The 19430-nt window shown below is 34.3% G+C and overlaps 2 protein-coding genes across 15 annotated transcripts; both read left to right on the top strand.

Annotated features, from left to right (window-relative positions):
- The first annotated feature begins 2720 nt into the window (after window positions 1–2720).
- LOC111430681 (polycomb group protein EMBRYONIC FLOWER 2-like) lies at window positions 2721–15220 on the top strand. Of its 14 annotated transcripts, none has more exons than XM_023067041.1 (23): window positions 2721–2905; window positions 3305–3439; window positions 4458–4617; window positions 4866–4921; window positions 5988–6102; window positions 6261–6420; window positions 6506–6574; window positions 7160–7296; window positions 7445–7507; window positions 7635–7753; window positions 8437–8501; window positions 8609–8661; window positions 8766–8819; window positions 8903–8962; window positions 9596–9642; window positions 9745–9845; window positions 10701–10739; window positions 10819–10954; window positions 11908–11956; window positions 13351–13434; window positions 13889–13968; window positions 14066–14170; window positions 14271–14397. In XM_023067041.1, the coding sequence occupies exons 2-23, from the start codon at window positions 3405–3407 to the stop codon at window positions 14338–14340; spliced, it is 1857 nt and encodes a 618-aa protein (XP_022922809.1). In that variant the 5' UTR covers window positions 2721–2905; window positions 3305–3404; the 3' UTR covers window positions 14341–14397. The 14 variants fall into 14 exon arrangements, with proteins under 14 accessions (XP_022922809.1, XP_022922800.1, XP_022922804.1 ...); XM_023067032.1 differs by lacking the exon at window positions 14271–14397 and adding an exon at window positions 14894–15220 and having other exon boundaries at window positions 2722–2905; window positions 3305–3359; XM_023067036.1 differs by lacking the exon at window positions 14271–14397 and adding an exon at window positions 14894–15220 and having other exon boundaries at window positions 2723–2905; window positions 3305–3359; window positions 4470–4617.
- On the top strand, window positions 11164–19380 carry LOC111430684 (zinc finger CCCH domain-containing protein 54). The gene is made up of 2 exons (XM_023067047.1): window positions 11164–11174; window positions 18579–19380. The coding sequence occupies exon 2, from the start codon at window positions 18675–18677 to the stop codon at window positions 19329–19331; it is 657 nt and encodes a 218-aa protein (XP_022922815.1). The 5' UTR covers window positions 11164–11174; window positions 18579–18674; the 3' UTR covers window positions 19332–19380.
- The last annotated feature ends 50 nt before the right edge of the window (window positions 19381–19430 follow it).

The raw sequence follows: 19430 nt of genomic DNA, 5'->3' as shown, positions 1-19430 counted from the left end.
TTTTTTTTTTTTTTTTTTTTTTTTTTTTTCCAGTTTGTGATTTGAATTTTGCTCCTCATTGTATAAATAGCCCTTCGATTTCCATTACTGCAATAGCACGATGTCATATTACCATTTCCTCCCTTTTTCTTCCCCTGAAATTACGTTTTTCTCCTACCTAAAAGACGGTGATCCTTTCAACCAATCATATTTCTACACGTGTCACTCCCTTATTTTGAACTTTCCTGTGCATTTCTTTAATTGTCATTTTATATTATTATTTAAATTTTGAGTTTTTTTTCCTTTAATTTCTCGGAAAGTGAGGTTTTTTTTTAGTTTTTAATTTCTTTCTGGTCAAAGTTCATCTTTCCATATTTGAAAGGTGATTTTAAAGTCAATTATGTTTGAATCCATTAATTTTTTCCCCAAATTTTCTCTGATTTTAATGAGTTTTTTTTCTCTCAATCCTCTATTTGGATATTTATAATTTTATCTTTAAAAATATTGTCTTTTGCCTCATTTTTAATTTTAGCACATTTTATCTATCTTAATTTTTTTATCATAAAAAATTTCACTCCAAATTTTATAATTTTTTAAAATAAATTAATATGTTGATTTTAAATTACATATTTTAACAAAGAATAGTCAAAGCATTCAAGTTTGGTAGCTCTACCTGAGTCCCACGAAATTACCAAGTTGAACTATAATTTTTTTAATATCATTAATCTTTTCTAAAAAATAAAATATTCTTTTGTTGAAATAAATTTATTTCAATCACTCGTTTTAAGGTCAAATATTCAAATAAGTAGCTTATTATATAGGGTGGAATCAACTACCAATTTTTAAATAGTAATTAATATTTTATCTACTCAATTAAATTTTAATTGATATATTATTATATTTTATTTACCTAATTATGCAACACGTTACTTTATTTAGTAAAAAACAAACTATTCCATTTAATAATCGAGGGTGTAATTAAGTATTTCACCATTAATTATAAGAAAAACAAATTAAAATTTCTTAATTAATCTATTTTTCTCATTTATAAACAAAAATACTAAATTTAATAAAATTATACGGTCGAAATATTTAATAATTAAAGACAATAACAGATAGTATCTATTATATATTTTGAAAAAAAAAAGTTTTTTTTTTTGTTTTATTCAGAATATCCTTGAAATAAGATATTATTCGATTATATATTTATAATTTTTCTTTTATCTAATAAGATTTTTCATGATACTCTCAATATTAATATTAAAAAATAATGTCATCAAAGTAAAATCAAGCATAAATTATATTTGTCACATATTCATTTGACTGTAAACAAAATTAAACATCAGACTTATAAATCATCAATATTAAACTAAATAGATTAACTTTATTAATTAAATCATCAAATTATCCTCTTCTATATTTTAGTCCAAAAATATTATACTAGATTATTTATGTATTATGTAGACATTATTATTATTTAATTAAAAATTAAATATGACACTTTTGGTGTATATATGATGGGTATATATGTGTGTGTGTATATATATATAATATATTCAATATAAGACGTATGAAAAACAATCTAGCATACATGCAAAAATATGGTTGTAAAATTAATGCTCGTAAACGCTTATTTGGTAGTTATCGAATTATCGAAATGTCTTTCCAACTAATATTACCAAAATTACACTTTTAAAATCTCATTTCGAAGCTGACAATTATGGATATGGCTAAACTTTTACTTTTATGATTCGATAAAATTGAATTTTAAGAAATAAATTAATTATGCTACCATACAAAGAAAGTTACAAATGAAATGACACATGGTTTTTTTCGACAACTGAATTCATTCTTTTGCTATTGACACATATCTTACGAAACTTATAATCGAGTTCGGACCTAATCCTATTAATTAAATATGTATTTCCACTAAAAGATAAGAAGTTTGAATTTGTCCACATAATTTAGTGGTAGGGGTTTAGATTGTGATAGTCACTTGTATTTTCAAATAATTTTTAAAAATATATATAAAAAATAGGTTTCATTGACGATATATAAAATATAATAATTAATTTGTGTTAATATGAATATAGTTGACAGAAAGTTATATTAAACAATTTTCCAATACTTTTTATAAATTGGTTCTGGTTGAAAACAATAAAAAAAATAAAATAAAAAATACATAATTAACTTTATTTTATCTTATTTACAATAACTCGAATTACAGAGAATGAGATATATTTATTTTGAAAATTTTAATTTTATTTATTTCCTTTAAATTATTTGCTGTTAAATTTATAAATAGAACTGATAACAAATTTAAACCAAATTAAAAAATAAACACAAAATAAATAAGCTAGCTAATATAAATTAAAATAAAATAGAGTTCACAAACTCAATTAAACAAACAATTTTTTTTAAGGTTTAATTATAAATTTAAAATTATTAAAGAGTAGGATTTTAATTTTTGTTTAAAATATATTTTTAAACATTAAAAAATAAATAATATGTTTAAAATTTTTTAATTTTGGTTGAACAATCTCTTAATTTTTAAATTTGAATTTAATTAATTTCTATATAATAATATACATAATTTATTTTATAAAAATTCAAATTTGAAAAAATTAGATAAAGTATTACGGTTGTAAAGTTTAGATATAAAATTTGTAATTTAGAATTTTTAATTTGAAATTAGAACAGGGGTTGTTATTGAGAGAAAATGAAAATTACGAGGGTATTTTTGGAATCAAAAGTAAAATGGGAGAACTCGCGGGCTCCGGTGGCAGATGTGCTTTGCCCGCGCGACGGTGAGTGTCTAATTTAATATTATCTTTGATTGCAGTAGCCAATTTCTATCTTCTCCGTCGCTCTCTCTTTTTGCTCGAACAGACACAGGAACAATAGTGACGACTCTGAGCTACTGCAGGTAGGCTTTTACTATCATGGAACCACGTCGATGTTAAACTTTGAAAAATTCCACTTGTTCTACCCATTTATGCGCCTCCATTTCAACCTTCAGCTTAATTTTTTGTCTGTAAGTTTGATTTTGCTGTTAAAGCGCTTTCTGCCGCGGATTCTGAGCTTGTGGAATTGTTTGAGAACTGGGTTTTTCCCCGTATTGTAAAATTGAAGTTCCTACGCCCAAAATGCTTTAGATCCTCCTGTTTTAGTTCTGCACATTTTTTCATCTGAGCTCAAATTTGTGGACATTATTGGCGAAATAACCATCGGGCTTCGCTTGTTGTTATTGCGCAGTGATACTTTGAATTGGTGTTGAGGCTCTGTCTTTTTTTTTTTTTAATTTTATTTTTTGTTCGTTTAAAAGGTTGCGGTGTTCTGTTGCTGATGCGTAAAGGGCATGTGTTGGGGCGTCAAGCCTTGTAAGTCCATAGTTGCCATGAGATTGTAATTAGAATTGCTGAAGAATGCCTGGCATACCTCTTGTGGCTCGTGAAACTTCGTATGTGCTATTTATTTCCGCCAGTCTTTTCAACTTGAGCACCCTAACCAAACGTAAATGAAGAAAGATTTGTTTGTAGCTTTGATTTTTTGTTTTTTTTAAAGGATATTATGTTGAGGGTTGTTGGGAGGAGTCCCACATTGGCTAATTAATGGGATGATCATGAATTTATAAGTAAGGAATACTTCTCCATTGGTACGAGGCTTTTTGGGGAAACCAAAAGTAAAGCCATGAGAGCTTATGCTCAAAGTGGACAACATCATACTATTGTGGAAGTTTGTAGTTTCTAACATGGTATTAGAGCCATACCCTTAACTTAGCTGTGTCAATAGAATCCTCAAGTGTCGAACAAAGAAGTTGTGAACCTCGAAAGTATAGTTAAAAGTGACTAAAGTGTCGAACAAATAGTGTACTTTGTTCGATGGCTCCATAGGGAATTGAGTCTCGATTAAGGGAAGGTTGTTCGAGGGCTCCATATGCCTCAGGGGAGGCTCTATGGTGTACTTTGTTTGAGGGAAGGATTGTTGAGTATTGTTGGGAGGGAGGTTCCACATTGACTAATTAAGGGGATGATCATGGGTTTATAAGTAAGGAATACATCTCCATTGATATGAGGGCTTTTGAGGAAACCAAAAGCAAATCCATGAGAGCTTATGCTCAAAACCATCGTGGAAGTCCGTGGTTTCTAACATAATACCATCTTAGAAATATTTCGACTTCTTTGAATCAGATGAGTTGTAAAAGTTAGGAACTTCTTATGGCGGGATGTAACCACGTAGCTTCATAGTTCCTTGCTGGTTGAAACACTAACACATATGGGAGAGCTAGTGTAAGAAGTTATTATGTCGTGATTTTGGGAAAAGAACTTCTGTGCCTAAGCTTATATGCCTTGGAGAGAAGTGTAAATTTCGTTTTGCATTCCTCCATGATTTCTGATTCTCTACTTTTTAGGTGGCTGCTCTTGTTCTTCTTTCCTCTTGTACCAACTTTTTCACTGATAGCCTATTGGTAATCTTAGTTTCTCTCCCAGCTGTTCCAGAAACGCAGATCAAATGTGTCGTGTAGACTCTCGTGTTCATCTATCTGAAGAAGAGGAAATTGCTGCAGAAGAGAGCTTCTCACTTTACTGCAAGCCAGTTGAACTCTATAACATTCTTCAGCGCCGTGCTATTAGAAATGTAATGCAATGGCTTAGCTATTTTTCTCCTCTCCAAATGGAGTTAATACATGATGAATATAATGAGGCAATACTCATAAGAACAACTTGTGATCAATATGGATAGTTTGGATAGTTTTAAATGGTGGTTCCATCTGTCTCATGTTCATTTATCCAGACTAAACTTTTGACTGAAAATAATTTTCAGTTGTCATACTTGTTTTGTTTGGCATATATGCTACTAATCTTTATTTTTTTGTTCATATGTAGCCTTTATTTCTTCAAAGATGTTTAAGGTACAAAATAGAGACGAAACACAAGAGAAGGTAATTGGTTTTAATTTTGCTTCTATTTGTCTACAACAACCATCGAAAGAATTAGCACTCATATCAGAAATCGTTAGACTAATATCATTTAGATATCATTTTCGCTATTTTCATGTTCACTGATATTTTTTTGGTTAAGAAAAGAGACCTTTCACTAATATGTGAAAATTATAATATAGAGAGTGAAAAAAAGGAGTTAGACCTTATATCAATGCTTTTTTAAGTTCATAGTGTTGAGCCCAAGTCCACCACTAGTAGATATTGTCCGTTTTCGCTCATTATGTACTGTTGTCAGTCTCACAGTTTTAAATGCGTCTACCATGGAGAGGTTTTCACACCCTTATAAGGAATGTTTCGTTCCCCTCTCCAACCGATGTGGGATCTCACAATCCACCCCCCTTGAGGGGCTAGTATCCTCGCTGGTACACCGCACAGTGTCTGACTCTAATACCATTTGTAGCAGCCCAAGCCCACCGCTAGTAGATATTTTTTGTTTTAGTTTGTTACATATCTCCGTCAGCCTCAGGGTTTTAAAATGCATCTACCATGGAGGGGTTTCCACACCTTTATAAGGAATGCTCCGTTCCCCTCTCTAACCGACGTGGGATCTCACACATAGGCACATTGAGGCACCATTGTCTTTTGAAGTGCAGGCACGTGATGCACCAACAAAAAAGAAAAAAAAGACACATGCCGTAGTTTGCTGAGGTGCACAACATGTCAAAGAATTTGTGTACTAAAGATTTAATATTATGAAGCACGAGATTAAGATAAATTGAAGGAAGCAGGGCTTTTTTAGGGACTTTATGTAGCTAATGACATTTCTTTTTTTTTTTTTTAAGAAGAAAATTTCATCGAAGAACCTTGTTTAAATTTCATTTTAGTATGAAGTCTTTCTTGCTACCCTCATTAAATGGTTGTGCTGGTTTTCCATTTGAAGTTCTATGCCTCCATTCTCGGAAGTTCTTTCTTGTCAATTACATTCTCTCTTTCTTTAATGGTGATCATTTCTATAATTGGATTCTGGAATTTCTTATGTACTGAATCTTGAATCTGTTATCTGTAGGATCCAGATGGCAATTTCAATCTCTAGGACATCGAGTGCGGGTGGCCAGACACAGACTTTGTTTCCTATGTATGTCATCTTGGGAAGATTAGTCTCTGACATTTCAGTTGCCGAGGTAAGAATGATTTTGGTTGGTTTCAGCTCTGGTTGATCTTGAATGCAAATTGACTATTAGGGGGTATTCTGCATTTTAAAGAAGGGCTTATTGTGCATCCTAATGTATGTTTTGATATCTAATTATAAGTTTTCTTCATTCCTTTTTTAAACCAATAGTTCTCTGGTGTATATCGCTTCAGTCGCGCTTGCCTCTTAAATGGCATCAACAGAGTGGAATGCAATTCTCAAGTTATAGCTAATTTCATCCTCCCTGAAATTAACAAGCTAGCTGTAGAGGCAAAATCTGGATCACTTGCTATATTATTTGTTAGCTGTGGTAGGCCTTCACACTTAACTTTTACTGGTGGCCGAATTTATACAACGAAATATGTTATATTTGGTCTGTATGCTGCTTCTTGCAGTTGGATTTGCAAATACTTCTTCCGGAGTAGATTCAGTTGATGGGCGTTCATACATGGCATCTGTTCCAGGTACCTTATCCTCCATCGAGTTGCTTCTATTATGGATTTTTTTGTCTAATATGATTCCACGTCTTTATTTTGATTTCGCACGTCAAAATATAATCCATTGTTTGTTGGTAGAGATAAAATTTGGCTTCTTATTGGGCTCAAAGTTAAAGTAATTTGGTAATGAGTTATACCAAAAAGAGTATGAGAAAAATGGGATGCTACACTTACGTTGCGTGGACTTGTATATTTGACGAGTTTGGTTTTGTTATAGCTAGATAACGTGACATCAGATAGATGATCGAGGAGTTCTTTCTTCGTCCTTCTTTTAGCGAGAAAGGAAAGTTAAAGTAAATAAAAAGTCTTAAAATACATTAATGAAATACCATAATTCTAAATTATTATCCACCCAAAATTTGTAACCATCTAAGAATAAATGAAGTTTGATTTTTCTTTGATGTGACATGAATTGCAACATCTTGCGATAATTTGAACAACATTTTCTTCACATGTTCATTAAAATTTATATTGCATGATTGATGCCTTGGTTCATATCATGTCGTCGGTATAAGGGTTAGGAATTGTTACAATTGCTTATCTTGGAGGTAGCGATTGCAGGTTACTGCTTATGGGGCAAGATACCTCTGGAATCACTTTACATTTCGTGGCAGAATTCTTCAAATTTTGGTCTTGGACAGAGGGCTGAGATAATGTCAACTGTTGATATGCACTCCTGTGTTGTGAAGGTTTCGGTCAAATGCTTCTTTTTTTTTTTTCACTAAAAACTATTCTGATGTCATTTCATTACTTTCTTCTTATTTATGTTTAGCTGGTGATGACAGTCGAATCTCTTATTTACGATCTCGCCATTGATATTAGTTTTTATTTTTGCAGATAAGTTGCTTGGATGGAGAGAAGTGTGTAGGATTTCAAATTCCATATAATTCTGATTCTATGGTCCGTTGTCTATTTTATTTTGTTCTACTTGTGGTATCAAGTATCATTTTTTTCCATCCCCCAGAGTTTCACTTACCTTTGCCTTTCTTGTTCTTTATTTCTTTTTTTAATTTTTGGGTCTCAAAAGCATACACAGCAAGTACAGGTCACAATTTCTGCAGAAGAGTTCGGTGCTAGGGGCAAATCTCCATATGATTCTTACACGTTCAGCGAAATACCCTCCTCATCACTATCTCACATGATTCGGTTATTCTCTCTCTCTTTCTCTGTTTTATTTTGTTATTTTTGTTTTTTTTTATATAAACATGATTGTAGTTTAAGGCTGTTTGAAAACAATTTTGTTTTTAGTTTTATGTTTTTGAAAATTAGGTTGTTTCTGTAACGGCCTAGGTCCACCGCTAGCAGATATTGTTCTCTTTGGACTTTCCCTTTCGCGCTTCCCCTCAAGGTTTTTGAAATGTGTCTGCTAGGGAGAGGTTTCCACACCCTTATAAAGGGTGTTCCGTTCTCCTCCCCAATCGATGTGGGAACACCACCAAATCCACCCCCCTTCGGAGTCCAACATCCTTACTGGCACACCACCTCGTGTCTACTACCATTCGGGGAACCTCCTCCTCGCTGGCACATCGCCCAGTGTCTGGCTCTGATACCATTTGTAACGGCCCAGGCCCACCGCTAGTAGATATTATCCTCTTTGAGCTTTCCCTTTCAGGCTTTCCCTCAAAGTTTTTAAAACGTGTCTGTTAGGGAGAGGTTTCCACACCCTTATAAAGGGTGTTTCGCTCTCCTCCCCAAGTGGGATCTTAGAGTTTCCTTACTATTTTTTAACTATGAATTTCACTTTGCTCCTGATGAAAGAATAATTCAAAATGGTTGTATGTTTCAAGAATGTATGCATTACATTGTTTGCTTGTTCTTTATCGTTTCAGGTTGAGGGCTGGAAACGTTATTTTCAACTATAGGTACTACAACAATAGATTGCAGAAAACTGAAGGTGTTGTATTTCTCTTTCTCTCAATCGTCTCTTGATTCCTTTCCATCCTCTGTTTATGCTGCTCGTTTTGACTCCCTGCTTTGTTCATATTGAGCTTTTACTTGCAGTAACTGAAGACTTTTCCTGTCCATTTTGCTTGGTTAAATGTGCAAGCTTTAAGGTAATTTTCCTTGATTCATCTCTTGCTATGAATGTGAGGCTGTACATGGCAGAACTATTAAAGTGAAAGTAAAATGTTAAGAACTTATTCTCTCTCTTTTTCAGGGCTTGAGATGTCACTTGTTATCATTACACGATCTCTTCAACTTTGAATTCTGGGTCAGTAATTTTTTTTAGGATCAAGTTATTTTAAGTCATCTATTTTTCGTTGAGCAAACATCGATTTGATCATGTTTTCGTAGGTAACTGAGGAGTATCAAGCTGTAAATGTTTCCACGAAGACCGATGTTTGGAGGTCTGAGGTAGGAATAGTTTCACATGTATTACTATGGTACTTCTGTTACCACCATGCATACGTCAGTTCTTCTATATAACGTTTATTTTCCCCAGGACTTCTCTACTTCCTTCTTCATTTTCTTCATTTACTTTATAGGGGTGTTGTAACCGCCCAAGTAATGTGGAAACCTCTCCCTAGCATACGTGTTTTAAAAACTTTGAGGGGAAGCCCGAAATGGAAAGCCCATAGAGGCCAATATCTGCTAGCGGTGGACTTGGTCTATTACTACAGGGGTCTATATTTACTATCCTCGCTTTGAGATATTTTAGAAAGATGAAGTTAAAATATTGTGCAAACATGTATGTTTGTTGTCTCAAGTAAAAGCTTCTATCTTTTCAGTGGCTAGGACATTAACTGAATCCTATCAATGAAAAGTCTGTTTCCTCATTAAAAAATTAGTGACAATAACTGAATCTGATGCTAAAAATGCCACAGTTGTTGTATTCTATTGTTGGAAGGACCACGGAGCACCTTTTTAACAGGGACAATGTTTCAGGTTAACAATAATCTACTATGTGAAAAAGGGTCTTTAGTATTTAGATAAGGTCTTGTTATTTGGGCATAGTCTTGGCAATGACACGAGTTCATCTTCTATTAGATCATCGCATATGGCATTGATCCAAAGCAGCAGACATTCTTCTTCTGGTAAGTCATGTCTACTCAGAAATTTTGAATATCATTTTAATTTATGCTTCTGAACTCCTTGATATTAACAAGAAACTTATACCTCTTAACATGCGTTTTCAGCTCAAGGCCTCTCAGAAGCAAAAAGGTTAAGAGCGCAGTTCAAAGTGCAAGGCACACGCATCCTTTTGTTGTAGAGTCTACATTATCGAACAAGGCGGATGGTATGTACTTCTTCGATATTTTCTCTCCTCCGTGATTTTTTTTCTTTTGTAATTTTAATTGAGTTTTATGACCTATTTGCCTTGTCTATGAGTTGGGACCACACCATTGTCATCAAGGGAATTCTGTGATGGAACATGGAATCCTCTTTACTTTCCATAGCATGATATAACACCTCAAATTCATTTATTCCTCGACAAGCCCAACAAATAAGATTATAAACATATAATCCTCGCATGTAAAATGTCAGTTCATCATTCCGTCGTCATCCTTGGTGATCCCATTTGTATACCGACTTCTAAATTTACTAGTACTTCACATCTTCACCGATCACAGAATGACCATAACATCCGAAAGTACATTCCATGAGGGAAATAAGGAAGATGAATTTGTAAGTGGAATTGGAAAAGAAGGGAAGAAGAAGTGGGCGGTTTTAGAGATTGTGAAATGGAAGAACGGGTTCTGAGAGAGTATCGGAGAAAAGGGGGAAAAATAGAAATGGGAAGTGAGCCTATTTTATATGCATCTTTGGAGCTTTTGAACCCTGAGCCCTTGGCTTTTGTATCAGCTATTCTTTAATGGCCAGACTAGATTTTACGCATGCCTAAATGAATGTTCCCTTGGCAGGATAAACTGCTTACTTATTATTGTTTGAAACTGTCTTTCAGATTTTTTTTAATAATACCCTCTGATAATTCTTTGTATCAAGCTGAAATATTATTATGTTGCTTAGATGTCATGATATTGAAAGAGGGCTCTGGAGTGAGTTTATTTTGCTTTGCCACCTCTGGCACTTGATTTTATATAGTTCCTTCTTGTACAGATATCATTATTGAGCAACCACCTTCTTGTTTCAGATGCTCAATCTAGCAAAGGTGAAAAGGCTCAAATATCAGGTGAGAATATCACCACTGAATGCTAGCATCCATGTTTTAATATTTCTAGATTATGTTACAAATCACATTAATATTGCAGGTTTTTTAAGTACCACTCTGCATTCATCCAATGATCCTGACTGCATACAATCAATATCAGGGCACCATATTGCGCCAATTATGCTTCAATTTGCCAAGACAAGAAAATTGTCGATTGAACGTGCAGACCCGAGACAGTATGTTTTCCATGTCTCTTTCCATCACTACAAATATTTTGTCATTATGCAAGTCCTATTAAGATTCATTTTAAATTATGTTGAGTTTCCATTGTGATGAAAGCATTAAAGATGATTACTTTCTGTGTAGCTGTTGCATTTAAGTTGAACTCTTGCTTAACCTACGGTTTACTTAAGATGAAAGACTTGAATTCAACGAGGAGATCTTAATTTTTTTATAGTAGATCTTAAGATTTTAATTGTTTTATTGAATTTTTTTCATGTCAAAGCCAATTGTCACCGCTTAAACTTGTAAAATAAGTGGGTTTGTGTTAGGAATCATGACTCTCCACAATGATATGATATTGTCCACATTGAGCATAAGCTCTCATGGCCTTACTTTTGGACTTTCCAAAAGGCCTCGTACCAATGGAGACGTATCCCTTACTTATAAATCCATGATCATTCTCTAAATTAGCCTATGTGGGACTTCCTCCCAACAATCTTCAACAGCTTGAGCCATAGGGAGGGAGGTCTCGGAGGGGGAGGTGCGTTGGAACCCTCCATTTAAGGAGAAGAGAAAAGTGCTATGGCAAGGGAGTTTCTTTGCATTTCTGTGGGGTACTTGAATTGTGAGAAGGTTAGAGTTCTTAGAGAGGTCGAGAGACCAGGTGGAGAAGATTTGGGAGGTATTGAGGTTTAATGTCTCCTTATGGGCTTCGATGTCTAGTATTTTTTATCATTATGATCTTGCCGTTTAGGTTACTCTTGTCAAATCAACGTTCTTCTGACGTCAATTTTCTGTTGCTGACTAAGAGCATTGTTATCCCACGAAGTTGTGTATGATTGGTATTTATTCTATTTCTGTTTAGAACAAATACTTGTTTAAATAACTTATTTTTTCGGATGTTTGTTCTGTAGTTAGAAGATATGAACTTTAACCTGATTTTATCTCCGTTTTCATTATCTTTTAGCTGTACCCTCTTAAGGAAGAGACAGTTCTTTCATTCCCACAGAGCTCAGGTGAATTCTTTTTATCTTCATGTCGATTGATAAAATTTGCTTGGTGCTTAACAGACGGGTGGTTTTATTTATTCATCTGTATTTTGTGTCACTTTTTCTTCCATTTTTGTATTCCTTTGTTAGTTTTGTACTTCCAATTCTGATAATAAATATGCCTAGAAAATCCTCATTTCTAGACAACATCTAAATCCTATACCTTTTTATTATATTTTAAATACTTTATTGTAACGGCCAATTAAGGCACGTTGAACTACGGAGTTCCTATGATTGAACCACCGAAAAGGAACGTGCACCTTGTTGATACAAGTAGTAACTTTCATTTTCTTTTTAAGTTTGTCTTAGTCATCTTATCCTCATGATTGCTCTCATTCGGATGTAGTCTCGGTTCATTCATGTACCCTCCTTTACTCGAGTGTCACATGCCCAATAGCTTCCGCTTTAGTTCATCAACGAATTGCATCTTACTAGGAGAGGTACTGCTCTGAGTCCATTTGTAACGCCTATGCCCAGGATTTGGAATCCAGATTCGACGCCTGATGACCTTGGCATCCCCTATAGCATGGTTACGTTACCTACTTCTTGCTTCTTAAGAGTGAAAACTATCCACACACCAACACAGTCCTTCTAGCATGCTGTTTCCTCACTCCTCACATGCGTCCTAGGAAAATTCCTAGGAGGTCACCCAACATAGAATTGCTCAAAGTAAAGCATGCTCAACTATAGAGTTCCTACGATTGAGTCACTGAAAAAAAAAGTGCACCCTGTTGGTATAGGTAGTAACTTTCATTTCCTTTTTAAGCCTTTCTTAGTCATCCTATCCTCAAGGTCGCTCTCATTCAGATGTGGTCTTGGTTCATTCATGTACCCCTCCTTTACTCATATGCTCAAATCGTTAGTAACAAGTGTGCTGGTGATTTAGAAAAAAAACAAGGTTGTACTTGCTTTTGAGTTCACCTCAATCGTCCTATATGAGGAGAGCTTGGTTTCAAACCGTGGTGTTTGAATAGGAGAAGTGTGTTGTGCTAACATGCCTTGGATAATGTACACTCAGGTGCCAGCGTGTTGGAATTTCTGTTATGTAGGAATATTTATGTGCAAATATTCACGGTCGATATCCTCGCCGGAGGTTGTTGTTTGAGCTTTCATCTTTCGTTAATGTCTTCACTGGTGATGTTGTTTGCTGACATAGTTTAGCCAGTCGTTTGTATCTTCGATGACCATTGGGCATTCGAGTCTTGGGTGTTCATTTTATATCAAGTGCTATGAGTTGGCACATCTTGTGTTGTTATAGTCCGTTCAAAATTCTTCTCTCTTTTAGATCCTTATTTTGTTATATTATTGATGCATTTTTAGTTTAGTTATTTCTTTCTCAATATTTAATGATGTATTTGAAGCCAATGGCATTAGAACAAGTGTTATCAGATCGAGATAGCGAAGATGAAGTCGATGATGATGTTGCAGATCTTGAGGATAGGAGGGTAAGCTTTGAAGTTTTGATTACATCTGATAGCTAATAGGGGTTTGTAGCCTTGTAATGATGTGATTCTCTCCCATGAGGTCCTTTTATATTGCTTGCTTTTCTTTCACTTGAGGCGTCTGACCATTAATGTCTAGTAATATCTTGCTCAATGATAGCAGTGTAATATGATTTCTTGACCCATTGATTCTGGGTACTCGACATTGTATGGACATGTTAAAATGAACTCGAGACCAGTTGTCGATTAGTGGATCAATAGGGAGGGAGTTGTGGAGAGTCGGTGAGGGCGATAGTGCAAGGGTGACAATGTGGTCTTCTTCTGTATTCTCTTGTATTTTTGTTTTCAGTTTCATAGGATCATTCGTTGTCGTCATGCTCGACATTGTTAGTTAAATCTGTTATAGTTTTCCCGAGATCCCTACCTTTGCTTGTTAATGGATTTTGCATTTATGTAGATGCTCGATGATTTTGTCGATGTAACCAAGGACGAGAAGCAAATTATGCATATGTGGAACTCGTTCGTTAGGAAGCAACGGTAATTCAACGAATACTTTTCTTTGCTTTCACTGTTAGTATCTATTTAAATAGTGTTGATGGATGAAATGTTCAAACATAGTGTTATCTGAAAACAGTGTATCTGTTCTTAAGGTGCTGGCAGATGGCCATATCCCCTGGGCTTGTGAGGCATTTTCAAAGTTACATGGACCAAACCTTGTCAAAACTCCATCTCTACTATGGTAGTTTCTCATCTCTTTATGTTGTCGTGAACCATCATTTCTTCGACTTTTCCGATTTTTCTGTATGAAAATCCTTTAAGAATGAATACCGATGATGAAGGTTACCGTGTCTGGAGATGTTATTGGACTACCTTTTTTTCCAGTCCTCTTTCTCGAGGAGAATGTCGTGAATTGTACTGTGAGATCCCACATCGGTTGGAGAGGGGAACGATGCATTTCTTATAAGGTGTGGAAACCTCTTCGTAGTGGATGCGTTTTAAAACCTTGAAGACAATATTTGTTAGTCGTGGGCTTGAGCGGTTACAAATGGTATCAGAGCTAGACACCAGGCGGTATGCCAGTGAGGACGCTGGCCCCCAAAGAAAGTGGATTGTGAGATCCCACATCGATTAGAGAGGGAAACAAAACATTCCTTATAAGGGTGTGAAAGTCTCTCCCTAGTGTACGCGTTTTAAAACCTTAAGGGGAAGCTTGTAATGGAAAGTTCAAAGAGAACAATATCTGCTAGCGGTGAGCATGAACGGTTACATGCACAATCATGTCAGCTAATGACAACATATGGCGTTGTGTGAATCTTATAACGTGTTCTCTGTTATATGAAATGGAGAATAATTTGAATTATTGAAATCCTGTTTTCGTTTAAACTCTAAACTCTATACCAACAAACCTGTTGACGTGTGATCGTCGTGTTTATGTTTGAACATATGTCTGTGGGGTTGGCAGGTGCTGGAGATTGTTAATGATCAAGTTGTGGAACCATGGTCTACTTGATGCGAACTCCATGAACTGTTGTAACATTATTCTTGAAAGAATACATAATGAAGCTTCTGATCCTAAAAGCTGAGAGCAATCAAATTTTTTTAGTTTCCATTCTGAAAGTCGAGCTTATTGGTGAAAGAGCTTTGTTCATTGCATTTGTCTGTGTTGTAATTCTATGCTACATTGACCGTTTTGCCCCTTTATCTATTTGTTATTATTATTCCTTTGTTGATTTGGGTCGGTTTGCCAGACTCGATTTCACGAAACTTAATTTGGTCGTGATTGGCTTTAGCTGGTTTCGTTTGTTCTTTGTGGCTCATTTTGGTTTCGACATTTGAGGATTTACCAATCTATTGGGCACAACTAAGTTTAGAGTAGCACTCTAATACCATGTTAGATGAACACGACTCTCCACAATAGTATGATATTGTCCATTTTGAGCCTAAGCTCTCATGGCTTGGGTTTTTCCAAAAGGCCTCATGCCAATGAAGAGAGTATTATTTAATTATAAACCCATAATCATTTCCTAAATTAGGCGATGTGGGACTTTCATCATCTAACAATACACAATCGATCTAGAATTTAGATATTCAAGTACACTGCCCACCAAATACAAAATAATAATATCATTAATAATAATACATGCAATTTAAACGAGTCATAGAGCGAGTGATAACATGTGATGCAACTTACCACTTTTTAAAAGTAAAACTTGTGGGAGAGGGAAAAAAGTTACCAAAATTATGTTTAGTTTGGCATTTTGTGGAAAAGAAAGAAACCTTACAAATTTATAGAACAACGTCAGTTTTCTTTCAGATATTCGTTCTTTAGATTATAAAAAATTTCATTTTTACGGCGTGTTATTTTGTCTATTTTTGACTTAGAATTTATAAAAATATGCTTTTAGGCTCGATCGAAGAGTGCAAAATATATATATATATATATATATATATATATATATATATATATATATATATACATACGAAAAATTTAATTATAAATTCACGGAACTCGATCATAGCTTTGTAAATGAATCTATCAATTATCATTTCAAAGGTCGATGGTTCGATCTCCACATCTTTAATCAAGTTAAACTAAGAAAGCTTAATTTTATAAAAATCGAATGGTTATCAAATAGGATCTAAATAAATATCTTTTGGTAACAGATATTAGCATGTTAGGTTTAAAGTATAAACAATTTGACCGTCGTACACACAAAAGTGAAAAGATCTCGAAATTTATTTCGTCAACCGTATGATTATTTTTCTTTGCAGATCTAACTTGCATACCGACATTCTTCATCTTTAATAAAAAAAAAAAAAGTTGGTTGAAGATGGTAACCGAACCGGTTTAACTACATTGCACGTGCTACCCCAAGCAAAATCATCTTGTCAATACCGTTAAACAAAGTCATTTTGTCGCCTTGCATTAACGGTATCGTTATAAATAGTACGATCAAATTACCGAATTATTTCTCTTTTCGTTTTTGTTTTTCTTTTTTCCCTCTCGTCATCTCACTTACAATTACACGAGCTTACAAAAATAATATTTTTTATGACGATATTTTTTCTTCTAACAAACGTCACTATATGTTTGTTGAAGATTATTATTTTTTTTATTATTGGTTTTGTCATAATCTTTTATTATTATTATGATTATTATTTTTAATTATTTTGGTTTTATCTAAACAATAAAGAAACGCTTGCCTATTTAAAGGGACACTTTTCAACAAAGTTCAGAAAGAAACATATATATAAAATAATGAGCTTTAACGTAAACTGCTTTTACGCATCCGTTTTTGCATTTTTTTTAATTATTATTATTAATCATTTTCGATGCCCAAATAAATGAATAAGCCTCTTTATTTCTCCTCAAAAAAAAAAAAAAAACATTTATTGATATAATAATATATTAAATAGATCAATATATTATTTTACAAGTTTAACTTTTTTTTTCTTTAAGATTTAAAATTTTAATTTTGCCCCAATAAAACATCTAAATATGTTTTTATGAAATGAGTTGAAATGAACTATTTCGAATTTATTGTTTTTTTTTTTTTTTGACAACTCTTAACAAATAATTATAAAAAAAAATTGAGTTGCAGAACTTGAACAAGTGAACCAACCCAATCGATTAGGTTGGGTTGAGTTCATTGTTTAGTAAAGGTTAATTTTTTATAAGTCTAACGATTGGACCGTGGTTCTTAACCCAATTCAACTTAGGAATATCTCTTATATCTATATTATTTTTTCAATAAAAAATATTAATACCGAGGAGTAATTCTAAATTTATTAAAAATTTATTTTATTTTTTTTATAATTATTGATATTTTATTTATTGAACTATAATTTTATTGTAACATTTTCTTTGTTTTAAACCGTACGTGTCTATGTTCGACACATATAGAGCACATTTTACACTCGAAAACTTGAGTTCTAAAAGAAAATTTAAGAAAAAAACGAACAATAGCTAATTTCTCAAATGGTTCGACTAGTCATTCGATAACAATTTTGTTTTATCATATTTTTTTTACAGTAATATTCATCTTTGTTAAGGTAATATTTTTGTTTAAATATGAGAAGTGGTCTAAATAAAATGAAAGAAAGAGTAGGTTTGAGAGAAACAGATGGCTACCATAATGTGTTGCAAATGCCACAAGTGGCTTCACAATGAGGCAAGTGTTTGAGCCTCTCCAATGGCTTCCATGCATCTCCATCAATTTTCCTCTCTCTCTCTCCCTTTCTCTCTCATCAACAAATTAACCCACCACCATGGTTACTTTTTAACTCCACATCCCGAAACACAAAAATGCTTAAATTACCCATGGTTCTACATTGGTTGAGGAGTAGAACAAAACACCATTTATAAAAGTGTGGAAACCTTCCCACCCCCTTCAAGAACCAGCGTCCTTGCTGGCACTCACTCCTTTCTCCAATTGATGTGAAACCCCCACCAAATCCACCCCCTATGTTACTGGCACGTCGCCTTGAGTCTATCCCTTTGGAGAACAGCGAGAAGGTTGACACATGGTTCAGTATCTAGCTTTGATACCATATGTAACCGCCCAAATCCACTCCTAGGTGTGGAAATCTTGCCATACCATACCGGTTTTAAAGCCTTAAGGAAAGCCCAAAGAGGTAATCTTCTTTTAAACATTTTAAAATTAAATTATTTTATCAGAATTTATTCTATTTTAATTCATATAAACACTAAATGAAATGACAATTTTTTTTATTGTTCATGGATTTATTTAAAAAAATTATTATTATTATTATTATTATTTTGTTAAACACGAAATAAAAAAAAATTATTATTATTATTATTATTTTTTTTTGTTTTATTGAAGAGAAGAAAAAAAAGGAAAAAGAAAAAAGAAAACAAAAAAAGCATGTAAAACCCTGTTGTGTTTGTTCTATAAATGAAGCCACTCTAATCCAACATTTTGCAGTGAGCTTCGTTTATTCCCTTTGGACCTCTCAACCTCTCTCCTTTTCCCAACAATGGCGTTTCTCTCTCCTCTTCCTCAACCCCTTCTCTCTCTCTCTCTCTCTCAGGTAACACATTTAATATTTTTTTTCTTTTTTTCTTTTTTTATTTTTAATTTTCCCCCAAAGTTTCACTCTTTTTAACACATTTGTTCTTCTCTCAGGATATAAAAACATGTCTTGATCGAAGAAAAAAGCTGTCGTTGTAATTTGTATATTTAATTTTTTAATTTTCATAAAGAAAAAAAAAAGAAAAAAAAATGTTACAAGGGTTTGTTTTCGGCATCAATGACGTGTACGGTCATGAATTCACCGCCGTGGCGCTGCCGGAATTCGCTTACAGGAACACTCGCTTAACGCCACAAACCGATGACACGGCGCTGTTCAACTCCGACGAGTTTCGGATGTACGCTTTCAAGATCCAACGGTGTCCGAAATCCCGCAGCCATGATTGGACGGAATGTCCTTATGCCCACCGTGGCGAGAAGGCGCAACGCCGTGACCCACGGCGGTTTAACTACTCTGCTGTGGCTTGCCCTGCCTTTCGGACGGGCAGCTGCCCAAAGGGGGATTTTTGTGAATTTGCTCATGGGGTTTTCGAGTTCTGGCTCCACCCGACCCGGTACCGAACCCGGGCCTGTAATGCGGGCAGGTTTTGCCAACGCAAAGTTTGCTTTTTTGCTCACTCGCCGGAGGAGCTCCGCCCTGAGACCAAACTCAAGCTTCATTTTGATGCTCCCGTGGCGCGTGCAGCGCTGGCCGCACTTGAATATCCCGTGGAGAGAAAGAACGACGGCGTTTCGGAAATTCCGGTGAAGGAGATCAGCGACGGACTGGGAAATGAACGGAGCTCGGAGTTGGAGGCGTCAGAATTCGAGTTGCCGCACATTGAATGGATATCGGAATTGTTGCAGTAAATAAATAAATATATAAATAAATAAAGGCCTTTACAGGGTTGCTTTATGGGTTTTCCTTAAAAAAAAAAAAAAAAAAAAAAAAAAAAAAAATTTTTTTTT

The sequence above is a fragment of the Cucurbita moschata genome, unplaced genomic scaffold (assembly GCF_002738365.1).
Source record: "Cucurbita moschata cultivar Rifu unplaced genomic scaffold, Cmos_1.0 Cmo_Scf00034, whole genome shotgun sequence".
NCBI lineage: Eukaryota > Viridiplantae > Streptophyta > Magnoliopsida > Cucurbitales > Cucurbitaceae > Cucurbita > Cucurbita moschata.
The sequence above is the reverse complement of the archived record's forward strand: the minus strand, read 5'-3'. Positions and strand labels throughout refer to the sequence as shown.